The sequence below is a fragment of the Phaenicophaeus curvirostris genome, chromosome 7 (assembly GCF_032191515.1).
Source record: "Phaenicophaeus curvirostris isolate KB17595 chromosome 7, BPBGC_Pcur_1.0, whole genome shotgun sequence".
In the NCBI taxonomy this organism is placed as follows: domain Eukaryota; kingdom Metazoa; phylum Chordata; class Aves; order Cuculiformes; family Cuculidae; genus Phaenicophaeus; species Phaenicophaeus curvirostris.
Genome location: NC_091398.1, coordinates 28780563 through 28798365, shown reverse-complemented (window position 1 = coordinate 28798365; position 17803 = coordinate 28780563). Strand labels below are relative to the sequence as shown.

At 37.7% G+C, this 17803-nt stretch overlaps 1 protein-coding gene across 1 annotated transcript in view; it reads right to left on the bottom strand.

Moving 5' to 3' along the window:
* PTPN4 (protein tyrosine phosphatase non-receptor type 4) overlaps window positions 1–17803 on the bottom strand; it is a 74806-nt gene that overhangs the window by 34138 nt on the left and 22865 nt on the right. The window contains exons 10-12 of the mRNA XM_069861403.1: window positions 16195–16258; window positions 10121–10293; window positions 6538–6606 (exon numbers count right to left, since the gene is read on the bottom strand). Coding sequence (XP_069717504.1) covers window positions 6538–6606; window positions 10121–10293; window positions 16195–16258 — 306 coding nt within the window. The remainder of the gene's footprint in view (window positions 1–6537; window positions 6607–10120; window positions 10294–16194; window positions 16259–17803) is intronic.

Below are 17803 nucleotides of genomic sequence, written 5' to 3'. Positions count from 1 at the left end.
TAGCAAATTTAAGCAGCTCTGAACAGGTAAAATCATGATAAACCAGCAGAACTGAAATGCACCACTAACGTCATCCATTAATGATTTCTTTATTAATCAAAGCTATCATTAGGCTTTGCTCATAGCACACTTGAAACCAGCAGGTGAGCACCAAGAGCCAGTTCCCCAAGAAGTGGACTCCAATAACCAAATAGACTGAAAAATGCAGAGGAACTTAATATAACCAACGCTGAATTCGGTAAATACAGGACTACAGATACAGTATTTTCTAACAGACTTTTAAAGGCAGTTATTGAACCTTTTTTACCTCCAGGGGAAAAACAACAAGTGCAGTATAGTAAAGTTTTGTTTTTTTCTTAAAAGAAAGTGCAACGAGAGTGAGAGGGCACTATCCCTGCCTGTATAAACAAATAAAATTACAGAGAGAGACACAAAAGTATGTAGCGATGGGAAAAAAAACAGTTTCTTTAAAAAGTTAAATTCTTGATTGCTTAAAAAAAAAACAAAACAAAAAAAAGCCACCACATTGTATCTCAAGTCACAGTTTGTAACTGCAGTTTTTAAAACTTCCTCTATCGATGCAACAAGTGAAAATAACTCTAAAAGAGAAGCATCGCTTTACTCCCTATAAAATAAAACAAACCCCAGTGTTGAGAAAACTCACCTTTTACTGTGGACAGGGTCTGATCTTTCAGAAATAACACCTTACTACCATGATAAACAGCTGCAGTGTTTATCAGCAAAGGTTCGTTTCAATTATTTTATTAACAGCTCTAACCTCAGAGTCCCACCCGCTCCTGTTTGTTGCCTCTATTTCCTGTCTCTGCAGAAATTTCAAAGAAAAAATTACCACACTGCGGCACTGAACTTCTCGGTGCTGTGGCTTTTTGATACTACTTCTCCTGTCAATACTTCTAAATCTAACAAAAAGTAATTTTTTTATTAACATTTGAGGTATTTTGTGAAATACTCCTGCAAATTTCTCCTGTATCACTAATTACTTACAACATTCAACTAACTTTCTCATGCCAGAGAGCAGCTGATGAGATGGAAGGGGAAGAAACAGAACCATAAAAAAACTTTTGCAATGCTTTCATAAAGTTGAAATTCTGAACTCCGCATTTGCCTGCTCAGCCTGGATATTTCTATTGCACCCCTCAGAGTACATTACTTTCAGATTTAATTTTCTGTGTATCTGCAGTCCTATCTATTTGAGTAGTGACAGAGACCACAAACTTTGCCTGTCCCCAAAATCAAGAACAGTCTTACCAGCTGTGATAGTATGTCTAATAATAATAAAAAAATCCAAGTAGCAGGGATATTACATAATGCAACTAAAAAAATAAGCACGACAAATTACATTAGCCCAGCTACAGTACACAAAACATTTCAAAGACAGAAATTGTTTTGCATCCCACAGCTAAAGTGTTAAATTCTCACAGGAGCTGGGAAAGAAAGAGGGTACTGTTTGGGAGTGCAGGTGGGAATCTTTTAAATTATTTGTGTTCCAAAAAGAAATATAACCCGGAGCCACAGCCTTGCTTTCTACTTTGACAAGGAGTACAGGGAAAGCATTTCTCAGCAAAACCGGTGACTACTGCTTCAGACTGAGACACTGAAACCACAAACAAATCTGCAGATACATTACAAATGACACACAGTTTAAAGCAACTAAGGAAATATTTAATTAACCTGAATAAATGCATGAGTGAAGCAAGATTGGATTTTTGGAAACAGGGATCGCAGCTTAGTGGTAGACAGTTGGCAAATAGAAATGACTGACGGCGATACCCACTCAGAAATGCAACATAAAGTACCTCTTTCAGCTCCAGTACACACCATCAGAACTGAACAGAATTTGAATATTTTGCAATGATTCTTAAAGAGAGCAGTGCTCTTTAAGAAATCTCTCAATGCATGATGATCATTATTTTTCACTTCTGTTTTCTGCTATGCTCTTGGGAACTGTTACGGGTTGTCTTGAGTTGTGAATATCCTGCAACAAATGAGGCCAGGAAAATAGCTGCGAGGAAGATGAAAATAAAAATATCTAAACAACTACAGCAACAGTCTTCTAAATGCCGAAGATAGTGCTACACGAAGATTAAGAAAACAGTACCTAGAAGATGTATCAAATTTGAGAGTGCCATAACCATTTAGGTTGGAAAAGACCATTACGATCATCAAGTCTAACCCTTAACCTGACACTGCCAAGCCACCACTAAACATGTCCCTAAGCACCACATTACTCAAATACCCCCAGGGATGGAGACACAACCACTTCCCTGGACAGCCTGTTCCAATGCTTGACAACTTTCAGTAAAGAATTTTTTCCTAATATCAAGTCTAAATCTTCTCTGGTGCAACTTGGGACCACTTCCTCTCATCCTACCATTTGTTACTTGGGAGCAGAGACCAACACCCATATCACTGCAATTTCTTTTCAGGCAGTTGTAGGGAGCAATAAGATCTCCCTTCAGCCTCCCTTTCTCCATATTAAACAGCCCCAGTTCCCTCAGGTGCTCCTCATAAGATTTGTGTTCCAGACCCTTCACCACCTTTGTTGCCCTTCTCTGGACTCGCTCCAGCAACTCAATGTCTTTCTTGCAGTAAGGGGCCCAAAACTGAACGCAGCATTCAAGGTGCAGCCTCACTAGTGCTGAGTACAGGTGCATGATCACTTCCCTACTCCTGCTAGCCACACCATTTCTGATAACAGCCAGGATGCTGTAGGCCTTTTTTGCCACCTGGGCACAGTGCTGGCTTATGTTCAGCTGGCTGTCAACCAACGCCCCCAGGTCCTTTTCTTTCAGGCTGCTTTCCAGTCATTCCTCTCCAAGCCTGTAATGTTGCATGGGGTTGCGGCACAAGTGCAGGTCCCATAACTCAGCCTTGTCGAACCCTATACAACTGGCCTCAGCCCATAGATCCAGTCTGTCCAGATCCATCTATAGAGTCTTCCTTCCCTGTAGCAGATCAGCAATACACACAACTTGGTGTTAGCAAACTTACTGAAGGAGCACTTGATCAACCCTCTCATCCAGATCATTGATAAAGACACTGAAGGGAATGGGGCCCAACACTGAGCCCTGGGTAATACCATTTGGAACTAACTCTGTTCACTAAAACTCTTCAGGTTCAGTCATTCAGCCAGTTTTTCACCCAGCGAAGACTACCCCTGTCCAAGCCACAAACAGACATTTTTTCCAGAATGCTGCAGGAAGCAGTGTCCAAGTCTTTACTAAAGTCGAGGTAGAAAAGCTCTCCCTCATCCACTGGTGGGTGACCTTCTCATAGAAGTGGTGTAGCAGGTTGCTAAGCACACCCTCTTATATCCTGGGGGCTCCACTCTGCTCCTCTTCCCTGTCTTCCAGCTCAGGGGACTAGGTACTCATAGAACAACTGCAGTTACTATTAAAGACCAAGGCAAAGAAGTCATTAAGAACCTCAGCCTTTTTCCTCATCCTTTGTCACTGTGTGACAAAACCAGCCCTACATTCAAAAAGGCTGAAGATTCTCCTTAGCCTTCCTGCTGCTGCTGTAGTTATAGAAACATTTTTTATTGTCCTTTACCTCAGTAGCCAGATTAAGTTCTAGTTGGGCTTTAGCCCTTCTAACTTTTTCCCTTCTAACTTTTTCCCTGAACACCCTCACAGGATCCTTGTAGTTCTCCTCATCTGCCTGCCCCTTCTTCCAAAGGTCAAACTCTGTTTTCTCCTGAGTTCCAGCCAAAGCGCTCTGTTCAGCCAGGCTGGGGACAGTCTGCTCCTGTGCCTTTAAGATTTCCTTCTTGAATAATGTCCAGCCTTCCAGTAATCCTTTACCTTTCAAGACTGCCTCCCAAGGGACCCTGTCAACAAATTCTCTCCTTCACAGTAATAGATTCCATTCTTTTTCAATATTATTTTTTAAGTGCTTTTATGAGATTTGGGAAAAAAAAAAAAAAAAGAATACTATTACTTCAGCTAATTTTCAAGTAAAATTCTAAGGCCAAACAGCTAAGCCTGTTAATTGCAGGCTGCTTGTTTTATTTGAATAGCTGTTAAGACATTTTATTTCCATGTCTTGTGCTCCGTGTTTATGTTCTGCTTAGTGTGCAAAGGCTAGAAGTTTATTACTTATGGCTATCACCATGTCTCAACTTAGAAAAAACAGATCACTTAAAATCTCAGCAACTATCGGTGTTACATTCTTACAACTAAATTATTCAAAAGTTCGCTTAGATAATACTAGCTGAAACAAGGCAGCTTCTATTTAGATTTTGATGAGAAAGCGGGAGTTTATATCTGGATAGCTCTAGAAAAAAAAACCTGAAAACATCTTTAACAAATACTGAATAAATCTTCTGACGTGGTAATAATAAAAGTAGCTATTTATTTAAATTTTTGGAGTCTGCTTAATTCTCAACAATGACCTGACTGTAATGCTAGCACACTCCTAGTTTCATAGCAAAAGGCAACCAATATCTACCAGAACTTCCAAAAGCAATGAAAACAAGGCCACTGCCTGACAGCTTAAAAAGCTGATCAACAAGACAATGACTTTGACAGAGAAAGACACACTAAGAAAGAGAAAAGCAGGTTCCAGGAACAAACCCCCATTATACTTCTAAAAACTTTAAAAAAATTAGATTTGTCCTCTACAAATACAAAATCTCAGTATTTCAACCTGAAATATAGATGTTTAGAAGACAAGGAATTAAAGAATGTTTCTAGATTAAGCTCCTTGAACCACATGGTGTTCTAGAAATGTATCATATTTCAAGTTTTTTCACCCTTGAAAATATTAGCAGTCTTTAAAACTCAAAACGTATAATTGCACATAGTGATGAAGAGGACAGAGGAAGAAACAAACAATCTATTAGAAGTCTTTCAAGGTTTATTTGTTACAATACACCACTCATTTCAGTTCACTGATGTATGCATGGATGCCTCAGACATACCAGTCACCAACATTGCTACACAACTCAAAAGGTGAGGATGAATGATGTATTACTTAACCTAAAAACAGTGGCAAGCCAAATTACTGAGGACTGAAGAGCCAAGTATTTTATTAACTACAGAAAAAGCAAAAAGTACTTGAGAAAACATCAGAACAATTCTAGCCATGCCTTTAGTTTTTATTCATAGTATGCACAACAAAATGTAGGTGAACCCAACTCCACTTGTTCAGTTTTGACTCAAAGGCAAGAGTGCCATCTACTGAATAACAGTTACTGAAATGATAAAAGTACTTCTCAAACTAAATATTGGCTCTCCTGCACCCTACTTACTTGTGGGGAAGTGCCAAGTTCACAGTGTAACAATAATAGTTTAACTGATTTGTAACTGTCATTAAAAAAAAAAAACAAAACTCATTTATCACAGTGTTGAGTCTTCTGAGTACTAAAAAGATTGTCCCAAATAAAAAACAGACTGACAAAGGAAATTAAACAAAGTAAAAAAAATTGCAGCGCACAGAACAAACTGGTCTTATGAAAACCTACCTGTTTAATATACATGTCACAACACTTCTGCCCCCAAATCCTTCTAATATGTAGCTGGTTAGCTACTATGTGCCCAGCTAAAAATTCAAATTATATTGTATCATACAGGGGGAAAGAAGAGGGGAGAGAGGAGCAGGAAATCAAGGTAGAATTCACCAGTGCTCTGAAGATCAGTGTTGTAGGTAGTTAAGAAAGGTTGCTGGGCTTGTTACTAAAAGTCTGTGAGCATAAATTAAACTGCAGAGTTCCTTAAGGGGTAACTATGCTAAAAGACATTTCCCATCTCAGTAAAAGTGCAAGCATAAAAACAGCATGGAGCATGCTGCTGCCTGCTCATAAGGATTTTCTATTAACGATCAGAGCAGACTGCCAAATGGATGCAGATTTACTTTTGAGCAGTCTACCATAACTTCTGAATGAAGAATTAAATCCACGCCTTGATTGTTTTCTTGTAATCATTAAACCCCAAAGAGGTCTGAAACACAATTAAATAATAGGTTCTAGCACTAGCCAACTACTCTGACAGAATACCTCCAGCAGCAGCTCAGTCCCAGACAAATATTTCATAGTAAAATACCTCAATCGGGACTACAGTGAAAAAGCTGTTCTTGCCAAGTAAGACACTCACAGTAAATCAGTGTAAAGGGAATGTGAGTACAGCTGTAGCTTGTTATCAGGGACAAAACATACCAAATAGTTCAGTATTTTAATGGAATATTTAGAGAGACCATTCTTTGCAAAAAAGACACAAAGAGGGCTACTACAGTAACAACAAATGGTCGAGGTGGAAGGTAATTCTGAGTTTTGAAAATTATATATAAAGGGGGAAATACTAAAGAATACGCGTACTAACTTCTCCCCCATTTCTGGCTGCCCCAAAGAATGACCCTGCTGTATCAAAATTTAAATCCTTGATACGGTTCAGTCAAGCCATCAGAAACAGTTGAAACCAGTTGCTTTTTATTTTAAAATTTTGCAAACAATGATCCCGAAACATTTTAAAAGATACAAACAGAAGACCTACTGATGCTGTACCAATGTAAATTGCTTACCTTGCAAACACCCTGTCTTTGTTTGCTCTTTCTTTACCATACTGCACAGACTGGACCTCTGTTCTCCCACTGGAAAACAAAATAAAACCAAACCACTACATGCAACAAACTCAGGATAACAATATCTTATTTAAAATTGAATCACCTCAACAAAAAATTTCCATGATCCTATTTTCAGTCATGCTAAGAAATTGGATAGGCACATCACAATTAGTCAAAACCAATATCAGAACTTGAAACATGCTGACTCTTCACGTAAGACCAGATGCCTTGTGTCAAATCAAAGATCCTCTAGAGTTTTTCTTAATTTCTGCTTTTTAAAAAAGTACAGTTTCTTTAAGTGTCTACCATCAGTGGCAAGACACCAGTAGAACTCCCTCTTGCAGCCACTTTCCGACCGGTAACTTCATACAAAGGCATACAGTCAGACCACGTGTGCCCTAAAAGGATATCAATGCTTAAAACTCTGCTCCTTACTGACCTTTACAGGGACATTTACACTGTGAAATCAGAATAATCAGCTATTTTCACATTCATATTACAGAACTACTGAATGTGTGACAGCTGGAGAAATGGGCCAACTGGAATCTCAGGAAACTCAGTGGAGGGAAATGCAAATACCTGCACCTGGGGAGGAATAACTCCATGCACAGGCCGAGGGCCAACTGGATGGAAAGGAGGTTTACTCAACACTGGTGAGACCACATCTGCAGTGCTGTGTTGAGTTCTAGGGTGCCCCAAGTAAAGCAAAGCGTCATGAAGACAAATAAGGGTCTGGAGCATCTGACATATAAGGAGAAGCTGGGAGAGCTGTGACTATTCAGCCTCAGGAAGAAAGAGCTCAGGGGGATTAGATGAGTGTGTATAAATGTCTGAAGGGGCAAGTAAAGAGTACAGCCAAACTTTTTTTCAAGAGAGCCTAGAACCAGAACAAGATACAATGGGCACAACCCAAAAAGTGAGATATACTTGAAGAGAGGGGGTGAAAATAACAGCAAAAAAACTCCCACAAAACAAAATGTGTTTTTACCGTGAAGGTATTCTAACACTGGATTAGGTTGCTCAGAGATGGTATGGAGTCTCCACCTTTGGAGACATTCAACACCTGGCTGGACACAGTCCTAGGCAACCTACTATACTGTCTGAACAGGGCACTGGACTAGACAAGTGTGCAGAGCTGCCTTCCAACTTCTGCCAAGCTGCAATTCTAAGAAATCTGTTTTCAAACCCACTGCCTGCTAACTTCCTGGAATTATACATTCTTAACTCTGACAAGCAGGAAACCATCTATGTTTTCCTCTGTTGCTTTCCAGTAATTCTAATATTGTATTTGCCTTTCTCTAACTGCTATTAATAATTGATTTAACATTTTCAGAGAACGACAAGAGTCCAAGACAGTTATAGCTTATTTATAATTGATGTTCCTCCTCTCTTCTCTACCCGTGTAGATTATTTTGCATTTTTTTACATGGAATTCGATCTACGATTTTATTGCTTGCTCACCCATCATGGTGACACACCACTGAAATTCTCTACAGTCAACTTAAGCTTTTACTACAAAACCTGTATCGCTGCAGTGGTAACCTCCTTTCGTTTTGAAGAAGGGACCTACTTGTTTGCCATCTGGTTAGAACAGTTGCTGGTATACAATAAAACTCCTCATGTTTGGACTGTTTAACTTCTTTAATGTGTATTAGGCAAGGAATACTATTAGAACCACTTTGAAAATCCAAGGACAGCATGCAGAAGTCAGATTTTTTTCATTGTTAGACTTCTTGATCCCTCCTGGAAGCTTTTTTGTTTTACAAAAATAAAAAACCACCTTGCTTTAAAATTTGCCAAATTAGAACATGTTAGTTCAATGGAAATAATAGATTATGTAACATGTTTAAAAGTTCATCAATTTCACATTTCATAACAGGAGACAGTTCTGTCTAGCCCTGGCAGTTCAGTATTTTATTAGTTTGTTTTAGTCACAGAAACGCTGGCTAGAAGTCTCTAGCTCAAAATCTCCTACTAACACTAAGTCATGCCCAGCCATAGCTTTGTCTAGCCAAGTTTTGAAAGCTTCCAAAAATAGAGATCACACAACCTCTCTGGGTAACTTGCTCCAGCAATGCACTAGAAAATGCCGCTAAAAAGCAAAAAAAATTTCCTGAATGTCCAGCTAGAATGTTCCACATAAAACCTGTGGCTGTTGTCCCTTGTCCTATCACTTGCCATAACCACCACAAGTTGGGGTCCATTTCTGAAACTGCCCCTAAAGTAGCTTTAGACTTGATACTATGTTCCCCCTTAGCTTCCTCTTCACCAGACTCAAACAGGCCCAGTGCCCTTAACCTCTACTTGTGTGCCCTCTTACTACAATTAGGCTTCCTCTAAACAATCTCTCAAACTACTTGCAGAAATTCTAGCCTTTTGCCTGCTTCATTAACTTTAATGACCTCCTTCATTTTTATGCAGTTTCCCTTCTCATCTTACATTAACATAAGTTGAATGTCACCATCAAAGAGCTATTCTGTATTAGCAACCACAATGATTAAAACTCAAAATCTTAACAGAAATGAAAAATCTCCCTCAAATTCACTACAACAACATTGGACCAAGTTACAGTGTTCAGGATCACAGAAAGCTGTTTCTCAAATGGGTGATGTGAATGCTAGTCAGAGAAACAGATGGTATAAAAATTTAGCCACTGAATTACATTCCTTTTTATACATTTATGCAATTCACAAATGTAGCAGAAATAGTCTGTTATTGTGTTTTCTAGCTTTTCATCATCTCCCTTTGTACGTCACAGACAGTGTTGCTATTCCAGATGGAATCAGTAGTGGCTCCATTATCTTCTATATCAGGCACAATTTAAGCCGCTGGTGCTGTGTGTTACTTGTAGAGACAGTTAACTCAGTTGCTTAACTGAGAATTTTTTTTTTAGTAAGAAGCATAAAAACACTTAAAAACCAACACCACCCACTCGATCATCAGAACAGAAATTATACTTGGGGATTACAGTTATCCCACAGTCATCAGTGGCACCCTCAAACTTTTTGCCTATTATGTCAAGTTCATTCTTAAAGGTTATGGACCTAATCTCATCTTTGTTAAGCTCCTGACTTTGGTGCAGAACATGCATGTCTCTTGTCTTCACCTAGTTGCCTTTTTGTATTCATCCAGCTTAAGTGGGCTTTACTTGTACAAGCTTCTTTTCATGGATTTCTATTTGATCTTTATTTAGGTCTTTCTTGTTGCTGTTGCCGCACACGAAATCTGAAATTCAACATTTTTCAAAAACATCAGGCCGAAGATTTTGAAGTCCGGAGACAACATTTATAAGATAAACAGAACCCAGCAGGTAAGCAGGTGAAGAAACACAGACTGTGAGACAATCTCAGAGTACTTGCTCAATAACAGCTACTAATAATGCAGTAAGAACATATTCAATATGTCCTAGAAAATTCCTGACATTTACAGGAAAAGCTACTTGAGTTATGGCACCTTTTAATATAGATTCTAAATAATTCCCTATGTTTATTGATGCTTGTTCTTTTATATTCTTTCCCATACATTTCAAATTAGCACTTACCAGTACCGGAACTTGGAACCCAAAGTGAAATAATGTGCAAAAAAGTTCTTCTGAGGGGGGAGTGGTCTGTCCAAACGGAAGAACGTGTGATGTTCAACACAAGCTTTCCACAAATTCTTACATGCTCGATAATTCACCATATTGAATCCCAGTAACGTTTCTCTAGATTCATGCTAAAAATGAGAAGAACTTATTTCAGATAAAAATTACTCCCACTTACTTTTGAAATTAAGAGCAATACTGTTAGCTTTGTGGTTTTTTATTATGCTTTTTGCAGTGGTTCTTTAATTTCACAGTAACTCCACATATTATAAGCCCTTTTAAAATACTTCTAAGTTTTCTTTAAAGGCCTTTTTCTTCTTTTTTTTTTTTTTTCAAACGAGCCTGCTCAAAGGTTAATGGTCTGTTTAGTGATACTGAAACAAGTCTAGATGAGAGGAAGTGATCCCAAATGGTAGGACCTAAACTACATTAAAAAGTTTCTGTGATTCAAGAACTCAAAGGAACATCCTCCCTGTTCCAAGATTTCTATGCTTGAGATGAGGAACCGTCATGCATGCATGCCAGTTAGGGACTGGGAACGGGTACTGGTCTCAAGAGCAACTGAGTGCCTTATTCTAAATAAGATGAGGTTCCTGGTAAAGGAAAGCAGCATAATTGCAAAGAAGCTAAGCCATTCTGCCTGTTGAGGGAGCTTGATCACAACCTTTGTAGGTCACAAAACATCAGCACTCCGTTTTCTCCTCACAGTAGAAATCCTCCACATTTAGCACATCTTAACTGTTTTCCCTTAGCAATAAACTCCTTTTCCATGTCAAGCTTTTGCTGGCCTGCTCGTCTTTACATCTGTTGAGATACTGGGGCATAGGTCCGCAACTCTTCTCTGTGTTGTTATCTAGGAAGTCGTGGCGACTAACGATTAAGAACAATGCTGTATATTCATCCAAATGATGAATTTAAGGCAAAGAATAAAACGGATTTAAAAAGTAAACAGTAAATTCTGAGTATCTATTGATGAAATCCAAGAAATCACATGCAAGAAAATAAAACTTGGAATTTTACTTCAATTTACAAAAATTACTTCTCTTTTCTTAATTTCCAAGTACTGCCAACTGTTCCCTGTATTTTCTAGGCATGTTAGAAGCACTTAAAAATTAAAAGTCACAAACAGGTAACAGACATTCAGGCCATTACCTATTCAGGTAAAAAAGGCTTTTTAGCAACAATGAAAACGTACAATTATATAAGCAAGATACATCAGTATTCTGCAAGACAGCAACAATGTAAAACTGCAGACTGCCTCATCTGGATCCAGTGAAGGACAAACCAGCTAAGATTTTAGATTCCAACAAGAAGTTCTCCGAGATAGCAAATTTTAATACTCTGTCTTTTGCACTTCTAGGAAAGAGTATTTGACAAGCTATACGAGCTGACGATCATCCTTTTTCATGTAACTCAAGGCATCATAATTATGGGTTGCGGGGAAAAAAATATTCTGCTGTTTGCCCTAGTTTGTATTCCAGACAATGAGCTGATCTGATTCTCATTCCACCACATGATCACTCGATCAGGCATGAAACATGAAGGAGGAGCTGGTGTCCATGATGAGAAGGAACTGCTACTAAATCAGCTTAATTGCAATGCGAAACAGCACTGTCACAGGAACTTGGTGTGTTAGAGCTTTAAAGGTACCTTAACAATAGTTCTATTCATAGCTTTTAAGGCTTTCATTGCAGTACAGAGAGAACTGACTCTCAAACTCTACCCTTCATCTCAATTACAGATAGGAATCAACTAAGGTAAAGAAGAGTACAAAATACTGGCTCCTAATTGCACCAATCCTTTTCCTATCCACTGGCAAATGTAAGTCGGGCACTTGAATTTCATCTTTGCTGATGACTCCGGTGTGCAAGCCCTGGTTCTACAGCTGTCTGCCCCTACTTTCCTTGAAAATAATAGGCTTGAATCAACATGGGCCCAGAGCAAGAACCCAGGGCAACATTTATAATGATCATTTATAATGATCATGGTACTTCAGCCAAAAGCCTATAAAGTAACAGGAATGTTACAGGCTCCAGGAAGATGCTGAATGCTCTACGGTATGTCAAAGACATGCAAATATTTCAAGGTTTTAGGTCTCAAAGCCAGTGTTAGAAGTCACAATTGGATTCTGCTCTGAAATTACTATCTTCTTAATTGTGTCCATGGTTTCTATCTGAGAAAGGAAACAGTCTGCTTGCAACAGAATGGGAGAAGAGCGTGGCAGCTGGAATGCGATACCAGCTCAGGGCCCAGGTGTAACTACAGGTAAGCCAAATACCACCATGTAAGTTAACTTTAATCCTAGCCTTACAAATATACGTGGTGTGACAATCTGCCTTTAGAATCCAAGAAGAAACACTGGAGGGACAGGACAAAGTAAAGCCTAGGTATCTTTGTGGTTCTTTTTTAATAAAAGGGGGAAAAGACAAATCAAAAAAGCAGAATGGATATTAGTGCCCCTCTCACATAAAACAGCTCAGCCCTTGAATATTCACCTTGTGTGGTGATATTCACTGAAACCCACCTTTGCCTGATTTGAAATAGGGATGTCAGAGCAGATTGCTTGCTACTCAAAAGAGGAACTGGGTTGAAAAGTGTTCTCAACTGGGACTCCTTCACTTTGCCTGAACAAAGAAAAATCCCACAACAAAGCAAAAATTCCCTACCTCCATCTCTGAGAGAGACAAAGAGACTCATGCTTTATAAGCAGCAGATGCTCCAGACACTCAAGATGTTCCACAAATAGTGGACTAAAGTCCTGTGGAGGCTTAAACACAGCATAGATTGTGGCAACAGTATCTGTTCCTCATGCAAAAATCCAATGGCAGAAACTTTGATGGGATAAAGCAACAATCAAGTAGGTACCTAATGAGCATCAGCGTTACTCAAGATACTTGGGCAGAAAAGCACATAGTGCACCTTGTGATTCCAGCCCAAGTTCTTTCTAAGAACTTTTCTAGATTCAAAGCATAGAATTCAGATACAGCATCTATAATTAGAAAAAAAAATAATTTTGGACTGAAACCAGGTCTTCGTCAAGAACAAAATCTATGATACTATTTTGTTACAGATTCAAGTAATTTTTTCTGCAGACATCTGAGCTCTAAAAGAACAAAAGGACACACTGAACAACTTATTTGGGTGTCAGAGATTCAAGACCACTGCAGTGCACTGGACAGCAGTAAGAATTTGGTACTGACTACCAACACAAAGACAGCCAAGAAGTTTAGAGAAACATCTAGAAAAATGAAACTACTGAATTATTCTCAATTTCAAAGTAAGGGAAGTAGGCAGAATAAACAAAGAAATGGTAAAAAACCTGCCACTGAAGTTACGGGACACAACCTGCTCCCACTGAACATTATATTATGCTACCAGTGGAAATTGTCTTTGACATTAAACTGCTTCATCTGATTCCCTTTAGGTGATTTAAACACAGATATGATCTATTAAAAGTAGGCAAATAATTCTTTACTTATGTTTATGCCTCCAAGCAATGCCAAGTCAGGGAAAAAAATTAATAGGTGATTAAGAGATAAGACACTTGCACTTTTGAGAACAGTTGCAATCAAAAGCTCTCAGCACTCATGCAGCAGTATTTGAAAAATATCCAGCTAGAGCTATGTAAAAGCATATGTAGCCCCGTTTCGGAAAAAATAAAAACACTTTCTCAGGTCCAGTAATTTAATATCCTACACCATCTCAGCTTTGCATGTGAATAAATGTCGTTACTCAGCTGTATTTGTTATATATACATATATACACACACACTACTTTGAAGCACATCATCAGCATAACATGAATGTATTTTCACTGTCGTATCATAAATCAGTGCTCTTAAATATACAATCAAATCACTAGACCAGAGGCATTTTACATACCAAATGTGCAATCACTGAGTCACTTTACCTAGTCTCTGCTGCCTAAAAAGAACCATTTAGGCTCCCTTTATTGTTAATGGGAACGAAAGCAAAAGTCAGCATATACCACCCGAGCAACTTAATCCATCCTAGAACGTACTTCCAATTTATAAGATAAGTTTGACCCTTTGCATATGTCTGGTTACTATAGAGGAAGTCTAATCATTAGCTCTTACTAGCTAATTATCATGAAAAATAAAATACATTCTTTTAACCTAACTGAAATATCATTTTTAATATTAGGCTTGATTTAAAAATTAGTTTAAGTAAGCCTTCCTTGGAAGCCAAATTTGAACTCTGATCTTAAGATATTCATGATTTGGAATGAATGAAAATTAAGTTCTTGCCTCCAGTTTCCATCTGATACAGAGTTTAAAAATCCTCGTACTGATTTTCTTTAATTTGTTGGCTTGGATAAGATGCCTCAGAAGACAAATTATGTTAGTTACTTATACTACATCCTGGTGCAAGTAACAATATGGCAGAGTATTAAAAAGCAATAGGAAAAAAAAAGAGAAAACTATATTCCCTTCAATTATATGCAAAACTCTTTTCTGCAGAAAACAGAGAACACGCTCAAGTACAGTACCCAATCCAAGTTCACAGCTCGATACCTCAGTCCTTGGGATCCTCACCTTTGCTACTATAGACTTCTCCTCAAGTTCTGATTTAGGAAAAAACTGTAGTTCATGATCTCTGAATTCCAAATGAAAACCCAAATTGTCATTTCAGATCTAAATACAACATTCCTGCAACTACTACGGAAGTTACACGCACTGGTATCAAGACAAAATGGGCTGCCAGAGATTAGGCTGCCTTTGAGAATGAGCCAATAGCTCCCTGTAGGGTATTAAGAAGCACCTATGTCACCACAATTAAATATCCCTCACCTACCCCCATTTTTGTATCATTACCATTTTTTAGCTCATTTTGCACGATGTCTTCTTACATCAACAGAAACTCATTTATTTCATGTAATGGACATATTTCCTTCTACACATAATTACTCCAAAATCCTTTAACTCCTGTATTCCTACTTCTGAACTGAAAGCTACTCATGCTGCTCCAAGCACAAGTTAAGCTTCTCCTGTCAAGTAATACACAGTGTCTGCATAAAGTCAGGTAGCGCCATTTGTGGAAACTGCAAACTCCTGGGCCTCATTTTAAAGGACCTGCTTTGAAGATACAGTTTGACTCCGGTTCTCAGTACTAGCACTGGTCACCAGCCATTGGCCTGATTGGACATAACAGGCTGTGCCCCTCAACATTTGCCACTTAATCATATTGCCCTTAAATTTGGAAGAGCCCTGTAGTACTCAGGATGCACTTCTGACTAGAACCCATCTGCTTTGTATCTAGTCAGCAACTCTGCATTTCAGGTCATCAAATCATTTCAGCTCCAAGAACTACACAAAACCTTTTAACAAATCTGATGAGTTAATCACATAGTCATATTTTTAATTAATCCCTCCATCTTTCCCCAGTGGTACATCTGGGATAGGTTTAGACTAATCTCTTGGAGGCATGGAACAAGTTGCTTCTTGCTAAATTAAACGTGCAGTGGTCATGTGGTGCTTCACAGGAAACAGTGAAAGACTCACATTATTCACAGAAAACTCTGCTTCTTCCCCAACAAATTTAGAAGTAGTCACGAAAAATAACCATGTGTAAATTAAAACTGCAAAGACATTCTGCTTAAGCATAAGTTATAAAGCCAACATGTATTATTAAATCTGAATAATACAAATCTGTGTCAAATGTTTACTTACAAGCACATAAACACCTGAAGCAGCATCAAGCATTACCTTTAATTTGGTTTGGTTTGCAATTTAAACTAAATATTGATTTTTTTTTAAACCTTTTCAATATTTTTCTCATATAAGCAAGCTACATTTCCTATATACAAATAAAAAACATATCTAAAGTATAAGGCAAATCAAATAAAAAAAAAGTCTTATAAAGCATTGTAATGGCCCATTTGAGAACTGAAATAGTCAAAATGTTGGTGAAACTGGTTTTTCAATTGCAGATAGAGGCAAAAATCAACATATCAGTATAACACAGACATGCAGCATGGAGAAATTTCAAGATGAAATTTAAGATAGAACTCACCAGTTCTTTCCTAAGTTGAATAAAAAACTGCTTGCACTTAAAAGAAATTTTTACAATCTTCAACCTAAGTGAAAAATAAAAACACAATATTTAAACACTCTGTATATTGAATCATGATTAAAGGCTTAAACATACCTACCAAAAATATACTTTCAAGAGAGAACAGATTTAATTACCATGAAATTTCCATAGACAAAAAGTAAGATATCAAAGATAACAGAGAATAGCTTGTATAATTTTAAATTTCTGAGCTATATGTACATGTGTTATCTATCAAATTAACTTGTTTCCACCCAAGGCAGGTGTTAATTTAAGTGTCTTTTCCCAGTTCCAAAGAGCTATTCTATCACCAGATCATTCCGATCAGATGTTCTCTTCTGTGAGACCACTTTCATTATCCCTTAGAATACTGAAAAATACTTCACCTGATTCCTAAAAGATGTTCTCAACTCTATGTTCTTACATGTCTTTAAAGGTAACCAGAACTTGCTTTAGTAAAACAGCTACTACTAGATATAAGCATGAAGATAAGGACTTGAAATCTTGGTATTTATATAAAGTTCAAAAACAGAGCCAAAAAAAATCGTCACAGTAGGAGGACTAAAAAACATTTAAAAACTGACATGAGGTTACAATCAACCTGTTACACAGCATGTTTATACAGAGCACCCTCACTAATCTGAACTGTCATCCCTGATAGCCCTGTGCTTCAAAGTTATTATATTGGCTTGGTAAAGATACAAAAGAAGATCGAAAAAAACCAAACACAAACAAAACTAAAAAAGAAAACCAAACCCCCCAAAAATAACATACTAGTGATAGCAGTGCTACATTTTTTTGAAATAAACTTATTTATGAAGAACATACAGGGATCTCAATAATGACAGGAATTGCTACTTGCATATTAATCACCTAGTTGAATAAAACCCCTCAAGACCAGGAAGGATGAGAAGAAAAACAGACACCTACGTTGGATAGCTATTTATAGAAATTATCTTCTTAACTAAACCAAATGGAGACAATTTTCTCTAGGGGATTATTCAGAGCAGGAACCTAACTTGAATGTCTTAATTTGTTCAGTTTCTATTGCAAATAACATAAAGTGAGCCTGCCTACATCAGCCTTTAAATTATGTGTATTTAAATTTTTTCCCCCACTTCTCTTTTCTTCCCTAGCCTTGCCATTAGTTTAAAAAAAACCCAAATTGTTTCTATTGAAGTTAGTTTTGCAAAGATTAGAAACTAGAAAGGGGTCTACAACTGACCTAATGATATCAAATTATTCCATTGGCAATGCAGAAATTTTCTTATCACTTCCTGTGCTAAACAACTACTTAAGAACACTTAGGGATGGGTCCTAAATTTGCTGGATGGGATAGACACAAATGATAATAGCAGTCTGACTGGGGGAAAAAAAACAGCAAAAAGTTTTACTGGACTACTTAGGATGCAGTAAATCAGAAGTATATTGTGATTATTTATCTAAACTTTAGGGGTACAGGACAATTAGAAGAACATTTGAGTACAAGCCTTTTCTAAACACTGAGCTACACACACTCTACACGTTTGCTTAGCAAATATCTTGGCATCTTTTTTAAATGAAGAGATAT